At 39.2% G+C, this 12,954-nt stretch overlaps 2 protein-coding genes across 8 annotated transcripts in view; one reads left to right on the top strand and one right to left on the bottom strand.

The window, feature by feature from the left end:
- MED27 (mediator complex subunit 27) overlaps positions 1–12,954 on the top strand; it is a 140,329-nt gene that overhangs the window by 56,979 nt on the left and 70,396 nt on the right. The window lies entirely within an intron of this gene.
- Positions 1–12,954, bottom strand: part of LOC114938369 (PAR-domain protein 1) — a 66,791-nt gene that overhangs the window by 26,638 nt on the left and 27,199 nt on the right. For 2 of the 7 annotated variants that reach the window (XM_085481180.1, XM_085481182.1), the window contains exon 2: positions 12,456–12,485. The exons of 1 other annotated variant lie outside the window; for it this stretch is intronic. In XM_085481180.1, the coding sequence (XP_085337306.1) occupies positions 12,456–12,485 (30 nt within the window). Of the gene's footprint in view, positions 1–2,897; positions 4,268–12,455; positions 12,486–12,954 lie in introns of those variants that run through there. 4 more of the 7 variants (XM_029312309.2, XM_029312310.2, XM_029312308.2 and 1 more) reach the window with 3 other exon arrangements.

Here is a 12,954-nt window from a genome sequence, read left to right as displayed (position 1 = left end):
TTGTATTCAAAAAAATTACGTCTATCGCGATTCTTAATTTCGATCAGGAATGTAAAGTCGACAACGATATCCCGAGGTCGTAGGTCGACAAGCGAGTTAACTCGGAAACTCCATCTCGTTAGTTGGAGATGCGCTTCAATATCGACAAGATTGTCGATTTTACGTCACGATTTAGCTCTTTTATACTCGATAATTTTTAATATCAGTTTGACAAACGAAATGTTAAAGTTGGCGTTTTGGGCAAACTGTTTTAAACTCGATCAATCGATAATAATAACAAACTCATATAACTTGATTGAAAATCTCAATCAAGAACATTAACATACCGATATTAATCTACGGATTCCGCTTAATTTAGATAAAAATGAATTTTTTAAACAACGATTTTAAAAATATCCAAGTATGGATATAGGAGTATCTAACTTATTTGACAATCAATTTTGCGAATTCTTGCAATATATTTTTCTGCTTTTTATTAATTCCCATATATAAAGTGCGAAATTATTTTCTCGATTATATCTACTTCTTTTGTCCCGAACTTTTGAATGGATCCTTAAAATATCTTCCTTTTACCTCACGGCACGCTTTAAATATTATTATAGCATTGAAATAGTCATTCTATATAAACGGGGGGCCTTGCGCAAAAAGCGTAATTTTAAATTGGTTTACAGCGGATTTGTCACTATTACGATAATACTAACGTGATGCTATATGCTTTAGGACTAAGAGAGGCTAGGCTGACCCATCCCTCGTATTGTGCATCCTAAAACGCGATTCTAATCTATTGTGCTTGATAACAATATAACTCGCGGACACCGAGTATTGCTATTCGAACAGTCGTTCAATCAAAAGCTGACCCGTTCATTAATTCGTGAATATAAATTGACAAAAGTTTTAGAAAAAATAATCTACATAAACCGGTTCTCTTTCTCTCTAGTTTTATCTTTCTTTACACGTTGAATTTAATTTTACATTTTATATTTTGAATATTATTAATTCGTGTCAGAAAAACTTATTTATCAGATGAAACATCTGATCATGTGAATTTATCGTTTTTTTTTTCTATGTAGTGACAAAAATTGAATTTTCTACAAATGTCATATATTAATGACTGATGGTATACGTCACTATACGGCAATTATTTCGTATAGCAATAGTAAATTAGACTGCCAGGAAAAAGAGAACGTGAATGAAATCGATAAAGAAGAAAGTGTGAAGAGGTCTGGTCGCATCTGTCGCAGTATCGTAAAACTTCCTCGTGTCATTAAAATTCAATGTGTGTCTTGCGAAACATCATGCTCGATATGCGCCTGTGTTTGATAATGCGAAATTACGATGAGAATTTATCCAGGAAATTCTTGATCAAGCACGGACTCGCAATTTAACGAGGTGAAATGTTTTGCTTTCATTCATTTAACCTTGCTTTCATCTCACGATACATTTTTTTTAGCATTGCCAACGTTTCTGATAAAATTGTATTATCCATAAAAAAGTCAATTGTTGAGAAAATATTTAATATTGATAGAATCGCGTTCATAAATTTGTAACGAATGTTTTCTGAAAATGTTTACGATACACTTAAAGAGCATATAAATGACAAGTAGTTTGTTATTTTTATCTTTTTACATCTTGAATAAATATTCAATCTGTTTGTGCAAGTAAATTTGTTACGTCATTGTTATAAAATATAATAGGTATAGAAATAAATAGAGAACAGAGTATGTGTGTGTGTGTGTGTGTGTGTGTGTGTGTGTGTGTGTGTGTGTGTGTGTGTGTGTACATATATAACGAAAGAGACTAAGAATAGAGAATAGAGCACGTTTCATTTTAATTCAGTCATGGCTTAAGAACATACGCAAATAAATGATACAATAATAGTTTTTTCCACGGAAATTCTCTACTCGCGCAACAAAAGGAGATGATGAATGAACGAGGGAGAGATAAAGAGCGCGAACGCGAGCAGAAGCGAAACGAGCTGAGGACGTGGGAGGATGCAAATGCGAAGAGCCTTGAGTCGAATCCGCCGTAACTAGGATAGGTGCATAGATGAATTCACACGTCTACATACATGGAGACGGATGATTCATTCACGTTCCATGTTCGATTAACTCGACCCGCCTAGTTAACAGATATGTTTCGCGATAAATGACGCAGGTATAAGAGATATTTTTCAACGACAATCTTGCGTCGACAACAAGTAAACTTTGCCGCATCATATACTATGGACCGTTATTTAAAAAAGAGATATAAAATTGATTATCTATATTAATTATATTTTATATATAATTTTGTTTCCTCTCTCTCTCTCAACCATTCACATCTCTCATTCTTCCTTAAAAAAAAAAAAAAAAAAAAAAACACACACAAGGACACAATATAACATGTTTTTTTTTTTTTAATGTAAAGCTTGAAAAATCTCAAAAATCTATTTTTGTCGCAATACTATTATTATTTATATACATATTCCTTTATAACGTAAATTCTTCACCGTGAATAAACGAACGCGCGTCGTGCCGCGCGAATAATGTTTAATAAACATATATAGTCGGTTGGTTAACTTGCTGCAGTAGTTGCAGATCGAATGTAGGCTGGCTAATGTAAGCAACAGGTGGGCGTTTCTCTACTGAACGACGACTTCTCCCTCTCCACGGCCACTAGTTGTATAGCCAATTTTCCAAGCGCTTTACGTGCGGGGTATACTATGTATGATTTATAGTCGTTAACTACAAAAGCCACGTTTAGCTTCCATCCGTACGATTACCAGGATGAAGTCTATCTTGCGATATACGAAACTTACATTATATATATATATATATATCGATTCAGCCTCTTTGAAAGCTCTCGTTCTCGAGAGACGGCGTCGCGTCTATCTATATTCTGGTTAGTAGCATGCGTACCGTTCATGTAAACATGATGCTGCCGCCACAAGTGCTGGTACTGGGACCACCTGGAACTGGTGCTGTCATCGTGGATGGGTGGCAACGGCGGGTGCACCTGGTGGCCGTGCGAGGTCGGCGGCAGAGGTGGCGGTGGTGGTTGCTGGGACTGGGGTTGCTGATGAGCCGGGGCGACTACGATGTGCGGATGCTGCGGCGGCTGGACCGGTTGCTGCGGCTGATGCTGAGGTTGGGGAGGATGGTGCGCCTGGGTGTGCAGCACCCCGGCTGGTACCGGCGGCGGCGCCAATTGCTGATACTCCATCGCGCAGCTCATCCGATTACCTCACGCGCGCATCTAATTATCTCTCGCGGTACCCCCTTTTTCCTCCCCCCCCAACCCTCCTCCCCGCGCAATGTCCAGCGCGGATAAACGCGCGCGAGTCCTCCGCGAGGTTCCTTTCACTTGTATCGGAGCGAGAACGACGCTCCGCTGTGCCTCGGAGATATATTATTCACAATGCGAGAGAGATGATGCGGGACCGACGTGTCTCTCCTCGGTGAAGGAATTTATTTGATCGATCTCTCGGGTTTTTGGATTGTTCACCGAGGCAGTCCGCCCGTTTCCCGAGTGGACTCGAGTTTCGGAACGAGCGCGTTTGAACGTCGCGATGATTTATTTTCGAATTTCGAAAGCGAGAGTAATTTGTAAAATCTCGTTCGATGAGTTTCAATTCCGGATGCGACTATCGTTTCGCTCGAATCAAATCATCGAGACAAATCGCTTCTTCGTTTTACACTCACAGTAGGTCCGTAAAAAAAAAATATATATATATATAATTCACCGAAAAAAATGCAATATTTCCAATGGACGGAGGAAGAGAACACTTTCGCGAGCCCGCGAGATGACGGAGGGCACTGCTCCGATTTTCGAATCCCAGAACTCGGACTCGAATCAAGTCACATCGAGCATATACCAAGTCCCGGTGCGCCGATTAACCGCGAGCGCGGAGAGTAGCACAGTGTCGACTGTCAAAATCGCCGCTCGTCAGCGTCTATCCGTCGGCGCCGTGTGCCGATTGGAGCGTCGTCGTTGCCGGAAGCGGCGTTCCTATTGGTCCTGCTCCGCGAGAGGAGGCAGGGCACGACGTGCTTCGACGTCGTCCTGGAGGTGAACGCAGAGAGACAGCACGAGGAAAGACGCGGCGAGGAGGATAGAGAGATACCGGGCGTCCGGACTAGAAGTCGAGTGAGAGCGAGCGAGAGAGAGGGAGAAGAGAGAGAGAGAGAGAGAGAGAGAGAGAGAAGAGAGAGAGAGAGAGAAAGGGAGAGGGAAACTCGCGTGCGTGTCTCGAACGTGTGGCGTCCGGAAAGACACTGGAGTCCGCAAGCGCCACGCCGTTTCGCCTCTGGAGAGGCTCCTTTCCTCTTTGTCGTACCCGCCGATGCTCCGTCTCGCTCACCGCCGCCCCAACATCCGCTTTTTCCCGCCCCCACCTCCCCCACTACACATCTGACAACCTGACCCCACTTCGCGGCGCAAAAGCGCGAGCGCGCAGACCGCCGTGCTGTGTTGTGCTTGTGCTCCGCGCGGTCTCTTCCTCTTCTTCTGTACAAGCTTTGCCGATGACGAGTCTCTTTTCCTAGGAGACTCCGTCCCTGCTCCGTTCAGCCTCCTAAGATCCAGGCCTAGATCCTCTTCCTTATCTCCGCAGCTTGGAGAACGCCACCGTTCTCTCTCTCTCTCGTTTCTATCTGTCTGTTTGCGCTCCGGCTGATCGCACCGCACTTTTTTTCACTTCAACGTCTGTGGTTTTCCTTCCGTCTCTACTCGTTTTATCCGTTTCTCTCTATCTATCTTTCTCTTTCTCGCTCTACCTCGATGTAGCTCCGGCTCCGGATTCGCGGATGCTGAAGAACAACACTCTTGGAGCTTTTACTCTCGGATTTTGCTGTTGCTACGCTCCGACTTGTCTCGAGTCTTTGACGAATTTAATTATCACGCTCCGATCGTTTTTAAATATGTAGGTCGGCGTGCCGCTTTTTTCCATGTTATTTCTTCGATCCTCCGTTCCGGAGTTTCCAAGCTTAGAGACGTCGCTTGGAGAACGTTCGTGTCTCTCTCGAAGCACGCGATTATTCAACGGTAAGCAAACATTTATGTACCGATCTTGTCTTTAAAGTCTTTGACGTCATCCTCATCCGTACTGTGTACAACTACTTAGGGGAAAAGAAGCTGTGTGTATGTATGTATTTTCCTCTCTCCAAGAGTAAATGCACTTCTCTCTATCAAATTGAAACGCTATCTCCTTGTCTCGAAATACGGCATTTCGCCACTTTCGATTTTACTTACTTAGCGATGCACGAGCGCTCGGTTGCCATATTAATTTCACAAATTGAAATGTTGTTACAGAAAGTATGTCGCTTCGTACGAAATGAGAACGGTCGATTTACTTTCCGTCAACTGCTTGTTTTCAGACGTTTCATTATCGGTACTAATAGAGAGAGAGAGAGAAATTTACTTATTTCCGAATTATATAATCTAAATCTATCATTTTATATATTGTTACGACATATTCTTCACTTGGACGTTATTTCAATGACGCGAGACTAGTTTATAACTAGAAGCTTAACATTATAAAATAGATTGGAGCTGATTTACAAGATACTTGGATGTCTGGTTTGACGCAGCAAAGTGAGTTTTATATTTGCATTCAACATTTATTTATATAGTCATCGAATCGCGAAGGAATTTTTTTTTAATTCTAATAAAAAGCAGCACCGTTGATATTCAGCTTTAATGACGCGAGGGAAGACAAAGATGTGTTCATGGCGGCCATTATAACCCGCGAAAGCGTGTCTCGGTTTAGGTCAGGGCCATCAGGGCCCGGCATCCGTGGGCAGGATCCAAAAAGGATCCCGCTATCTCTCTTCTACCTCCGACGAACGCGGAAGTTAGTCGTAGTCGAGCTGCTTCGGTGAAAGATGATAAAGGAAGATAAATATGAAGTATAAAAAAAAGATAGGTGAAACGAACCGAAAAAAGAAAACGACGAAATGAAAGGTGTGTTCTCACGGGGTTTTTTTTACCAACATCTTTAATTGCGATATATTTATCTACATCACACACACACACACATATATATATACTAAAAATCTAAAGGAATTTCAAGAGATGCTAGAATAATTTTATTCAGAAAAATCTTTTTGTGAATTTATATTTTTGTCATATTACTGAATAAGGTTCTCTCTCGCTGGAGAAACTTTATTTGTACGTCTAAATAATGATTTCCCGACATGTTTTTATACTTGCTTAAAGTTATATGTTTATATATTCGACCGATCATGCTGATCGCAGTTATTCCTCTCTCTCTCGTCGTACGAGGAGAGAGAAAAAAAAGAGAGTGCGGGAGGGCTCTACATAAATTACGTAGCGAAGGCACGAGGCTCTGAATCACCAAAACCGGTCTGGTAGACGCGATGCCTGTTGTGCGAACGCGGAAACCACGAGAGACCTGCGGACTCTCGCGAGTCACGGAAGGATTCCTTTCTCCTCTTCGCTCGCCGTAACTTCTTTTTGTGTCTCTCGCCTCGTTTTTAGTTCTCTCTCTCTCTCTCTCGTTCCCTCTCTTCCGCGTTTCGCTTCTCTTTCTATCTTTCTTTCGTTTGGAATGATTCATCAGATATTCGTCTGACATTTTTTTATCATCTTTTATGATTAAATTTTGTAAATTTTATTATTATTAAATTAATGGTTTTTTTTTTATTACTGTAGATTACGGTTTCGAGATAATTATGTCGTAAATGGTATTAAAAATGTTAAATAGCAACTGTAATTTAAAAGAGTCGATCGAATTTAGCCTAGTTTTTATTTTGATCGACTTGCAATTATTTTTCATCGAATAATTGACGCGTGTAATTATTTTCCCGCCACGTGTTTCAATGTGAAAACTTCTGTTTCATTACTTCTGAATGTGTGTGTGAAGTGAAATAGACTCAACATCTGTACATTCTATCGGTTTGAGAGATCTTAATGCGAGCAAAGATGCCGCGGCTTTCTGGCTAAAAGTCGTTCGAGAACTGAAACGAGCAACCTGTTGATCCTGGACCCTTTCACTCGCATCCCTGATTCGTGTTAGGAGGAGGACGAGAGAGGCAGACGCCGGCTTTGATTTATCGATATCCGATATTTCACATTCGCGCTTTGTCTCTGCTTAAAAAGGTTAAATATTTTCGAGATTTTCTGATTATAATGCGAAAATAAATAATTCTCCGATGTCCAAAATGTTGAAGATCGTGCGAATGTTAAGTTAATAATCAACGATTTCCGATCTCGATTTCCCAACCTCCGAGATAATCGCGAGTTTCGCAATCTGGTTGAAACAGCGATCGGATCGGAGAACCGGTCGCTTTAGGACCGGGCCAGACGTGAAAACGAAACTTTCGGCGGCTTACTTTCTCCTAGGCACTTCCTCCTTCTTCTCGTCGTTGTATACAGAATCGAACGTGGGCTTGCTGCATTTTTTCGAGGATGTCTTTTATATTTTTTTAGCCGATATACTTCAATCGCGAAAAACAAAATTAGTGAAAACACGTGCGATTTCCCTTTGAACCTCCTTGACCGACTAATTTGACCGAATTAAAATATAAACGTTCTTCGTACACAGATGATGAAAGAATTCCATAGCATTTATCTAGCAACAATATAGGAATATCTATACAATAACTATCAATTAACTTCTTTTCTCTTAACGACGCATAATTACAGAGCAATGCCGCATTATCAATGCAATCTAAAGTCACGTATATAGTATTTTGCTAACCAGGCGTGCGACAATCCTTCTCTCTCCTACTTGCAAATGCGTTATAGAACAAATACGTTTATCCACTTGGAAAATAAAGCGAAAAGAAAGAAACGCGTATCTCGAGAAGATATTTTTTCCCTCGCGATTAACGCATTATATAAAATACACACACTCGATAGACATCAGTATCTATGTCGCGTTGGAATATTTGCATCGATAATAATCACGAGAGAATTTTCTTTTCTTCATAGTTCTCTTTCGTCTACGTATACGTACCGTTTAATTTGCGAACGCAAAGAATATATGTGCATATGTAAAACAGAATATCGATTAGGTAAGATCATCATCAGGCTAAGTCTAAGGAGCGGCCAACGGGATCGAGATCTTCCCCGGTTGATTCCGAGGGAACAAGAATCGAGAGAAGCTCGCGCTCGGTATATACGAATCGTGAACCTGGAAGCGGCAGCGCGTTTATTAATTATTACCTTTCGGTAAATACCGTTTGCGGTACTTTCGTTCGCGACCTTTCGCGCACACACGCGGATGCAACACGTATACGTGACAGGGACTCGATTGGGATCCTGGCAATAATTTCGCGTCCGTTCGACACTTACCAGGCACACTCTCGGGATCCAACCTATACGTATACATACGTGGGGGCCGCACGTATTCATTATCGTTCATCGGATTGATTGCCGGTACGCGAATGTACAGTCGATAGGTCGATATGTGTACACATACATATATATGTATATATTCGTGCGCATCCCGCGAAAACTTCCGCGATTTTGTTTCCCATTTGCATTCGCTTGAACCAGCCGGGATAGAAAGATTTGAAATCCCCAAAAAAGGTACATCATTTTTTTCCCTAGAAAAATTTGGAGATGGTTTCGCGTATTTATATATTTGACATATATAAATATAATGTTTTGCCCGTAGTTAATTTCGCACGTTGTAGTTTCAAAGTCTCTTTACACATCTTAAATGTCTCTTCTTCTGTAACATCTATGTGAATGTGAAAAAGAAGATGTATTGAGTGTATATCGCCTTCTTATGCGATTGATTCACGCACGTGTACGAAAAAGAGAAGATTCGTCATTCCAGATATCTCGTAACTGTTAATTCGCGCGATTAATTATCTATTCCAAATAAAAATTGAGTCAATTAACCCTATCAATTTTTCGAGACGCATGTGGCGCGTTTGAGCAACGCTTGATTATTCAAATGGCTTATCATTTATCATTTTATTTACTAATCTCTCTGCACGTGCTTTCAACGCGTCGCGCCGAAAGCGCAGCGGCCGCGTTGAAACACACATATATAGCTTTTATAATCTTTTTGACGCATAAACGTTTCGCGATACCGTGCTAACATCTGCTTGTCAGCTGTTAATTACGCCGAGCTCGTTAGATCAAAAGGACGCGCGTAGGAGATTCTAAACGACGTTGAAATAGATCAATTTCCGCAGCCGCGAGATGTGTATATTTACTATACATATTGAATATATCCATAATAAATTGGCTAAACACAATTATTAACAACGCACACGGGACACGCAAAGATACTCATTGACACAAGGACTTTTGATGATTATTAATGCGTACATAATTAATTAGCGTTGAATAAGAATATAAATATATACTGATTGTTTCTTCCGTATGCATAAAAAAGTACTTCGATTATGGACAGTGACGTAAGCTCATAATTTTTTTACATAAAATCAGAGTAAAAAGGTTGAAAAAAATACAAAAGTATTCAGATCGCTTGAATAAAAGCTGTGTTTCGATTAATTATGAATTTAAATGTAAGATTTCGAAACATAAGGTAGATTGATTTTTATTTCGAAATAGAAAATTTTACAATTACATAAAGATGTACTTTTCGTCAAGAAATTATAGTTTACATTTTATTTATTTTCATTGAAAGATTCGTCTTATTCTGTAGGATGAAATTATCCGACAGAGTTATTCGGGAGTGATCGATATTCAACAATCGCGAACTGTCAGATAAAATAGTCGAGGGGAAAGCATCTTGTAATAGTTTTAGGAGAGTAATAATGCACAATCATTCACGTACAGAAATCGTGTACAACGCTGCATTGTGCATCGTTTTCCTCCGATAAGCTAAGCGGAGCCGCGAACCGGAACGAACGTGTTGTTTACACGGATTTACTTGTCATTGACACACGCGTTTTATTAAAATCCGTTATTAAATGCAAATCCGGGAATTCAGAATTTGACTGCAATTAACGGAATGAAAAAATCGGAAGAAAAAACACGAGCGCCATGCGATATTAATCTTTCGCAGAATGAATCCTTTTAAAGATTTATGTAATTATCTACTCGTTAAAATTTAACTATTTATTAATATTGAAAATATCAAGCAAATGTAGCTTCAATTCTATGACTTTTTGAAAATAATTTTGCGCGTATTTGTAATAGTTTTAAAGTATCACATATGAATCTTGGAATTAAATTTTATTCTCTAAAAGACAAAGATTTTTTGAAATTTAATAATTATAAAAATACTTTTGTACACATTTAATAATAATAATGTCACTCTTGAATCGACATAAGACTTCTGTCGCAACTTTTGCATTTTCTTTCCACACAAATCGTAGGAAAGAAATAAAAAAGCCAGATCATTGCTTGTCTTTGGTCGATCCTTGACACGCGAAACTTGAGTCCAAGCGTCGACCGCATGGGATTATTCTTCGTGTGGCACGCACAGCCACATCTCAGCAATATATCCGGCGACAAAATACCGCGATTGCGACGTCGATGACGATTAATGTAGAGAGATCCCGAAGCTTCAATCTCTAATTAATAAACTAAGAGCACACAGAGAGAATTTTCTCTTATAGAATTTACCCTGAAAATCATGGTTGTCGTGGGACAACATGGTATTGGAAGAATTTTATAAGTTTCTCCGATTAATATTTATCGCAATAAAAAATATTAATGTCTATCACAATAAAATATAAAATGCGTTTGATTAATTTTACTATGCGTACATAGGAAAATAAAATTCTTATTGTCCCACAATTAAATTGATTTTCAGTGTAAATTCTAAGAGGAAATTTTCTCCGTGCAGCTTTAAGAAAATAACATGTAATAAATGTATCGGAACAATTTAAAAAAAAAGAAGGGATTTCGTTCGTGAAACACATTTTCCTTTAGTTGATATTTTCTTAAAACGCAAACACGCTCGATAACCAACCAATCAACCGGACAACAATTGAGAGATTATCATCGAAATTGATGAGGTATTTCTATTATGAATAAACGGGAAACGAAGACGTGTACATATTATAATTACGATTGATTACATCTCGACTCGCGTTGCCATGACACGAACACGTGTTGGCAGAACGCGATTAAAAGTTGTTTAAATCGTAAATGGCAACGAGCACTATAATTATAGAATAAGTTGTAATTATCGATGCTTGGTTAAAAACGCACTTTTAGGACAGTCACTAATTACGTTTGTGTACATACTAGTTAGCATTTATTATGTCAAAAACATTACACGAAATTTCTAATTAGGTGGGTAAGATTAATTTTATTTTATTAACCTTTTATTATCAATCAGTCACATTTATGATGTAAAATGAAAAAAGATAAAAGAGAGAAACCCACTCGTTTTATTCGTTCATCTTAGTTTCTTACGTCAAATATGAATAACGATTCCAATTTTTTTTTTTTTTTTTAATAACACACATTACAGTTATCGCACTAGCATTTTGTTTCTTGAAACGCAATTCGTAAATTGCACGGAGGATGAATAATACGATTTTAAAGATACTCGGATATACGCGCGAAATTCTTCTCTCTCTATGACTATCGTAACACGAGTGTGAACACGAAGACATGACAGGATGTGACGCATCACAAGGCCGGGCCACGCTTCGTATCTATCTGCCTCTTTCCTCCCATCCGATTCGTGTTTCCCGCGAAATATCGCGTACGCGTCAATTCAATGCAATTTTATTGCCTGCATGTTGATAATTTATCGATGCATCCGTTGCTCTACTGTCGGAGATATCTTCTCGATCTCCGTCGCGAATTTTTTATTTGTTTCGATCTATATAGTGTCTTCTATTTTTTTTTTACTAAGCTTTTCATCAGCCGCGAGCAAAGACGATCTTTCGAATCTTTATGTATATCGTATTTGTGAAAGTGCAGAAATTAAATAGCTGAATATCTCATATGATTGTTTTATGTCGAAAAAATAATTAGATTTTTATTGTTTCATAGTGATTTAAAAATAATCAACTACATATCTATATCATTTATCTTATCCAGTAAAAATTTCTCTACGATCTATATATAAGTACACAGAGAGAATTTTCCCTTAGGATTTACCCTGAAAAAATCTGAAAATCATGGTAATCGTGGAACAATATATATGGTATTGGAAGAATTATATATTTACCATAATAAAAAATATTAAAATATATTCGATTTACTATTATTTTTTATCGTGGTAAATATTAATCAGAGAAACTTTTATAAAATTCTTCCAATAATATCATATTGGCCCACAACCACCATGACTTTCGGAGAAAATTCTTTCCACGTGGAGTGAAAGAAGCGTGGACATATAATGCAACTGATAAAACGCATGCAAGAAGGAGCGACTCGTCATATATCGTCGTTCTCGATTTTAGCTAGGGACATAAATACTTCGTGGCGGGAATCCCTTCGTAGGATTCTTCGATAAGGGAAGGTACGCAAATAAGAAAAAAAAAAAATAATCGTCGCTGGTCACTTACCCTTCAGAGAGGATGTTATCATGGGGTCACCTGAAAACGATACAATTATAGTATTGCTATTGAACGTGACAATTGCAAAAATTAAAGAGATAAAAAGAGAGAAAAATTGCCAAGCGAGAATTTCTCCCTTTCTATCCCTGTCTTCCTCTCACTCTCGTCCTCCTTCTCTCTCGTTCCATTATACGACATATTATATTATGTACGCGCCTGTGTCGAAGATCACATGGCCGTCCGTGGCGCAACGAATCGCATTCCCCGAAGGTGGAGGCGAAGTAAAACAAAGCCCAATAACGCGAGGAGGGAAGAAGAGCGAACAAAAGGGGGTCCCTTTTCTTTCACGAAGAGATTGCGCGTCTCGCGGTGCATATATATACGACGAGAGAGCAACTCTCTCTCTCTCTCTCGTTCTCTACGCGTGCAGCCTCCCACTTGCGCATTATGAGCCGAGAGATAGAGTATCTCCTCGCGGCAGAAACATTTTCCCGGTACTTTTCTGCCG

This window comes from Nylanderia fulva, unplaced genomic scaffold (assembly GCF_048542155.1).
Source record: "Nylanderia fulva isolate GAGA-0341 unplaced genomic scaffold, ASM4854215v1 Scaffold17, whole genome shotgun sequence".
In the NCBI taxonomy this organism is placed as follows: Eukaryota; Metazoa; Arthropoda; class Insecta; order Hymenoptera; family Formicidae; genus Nylanderia; species Nylanderia fulva.
Note: the sequence above shows the minus strand (reverse complement) of the source record. Positions and strands in the feature narration are given on the sequence as shown.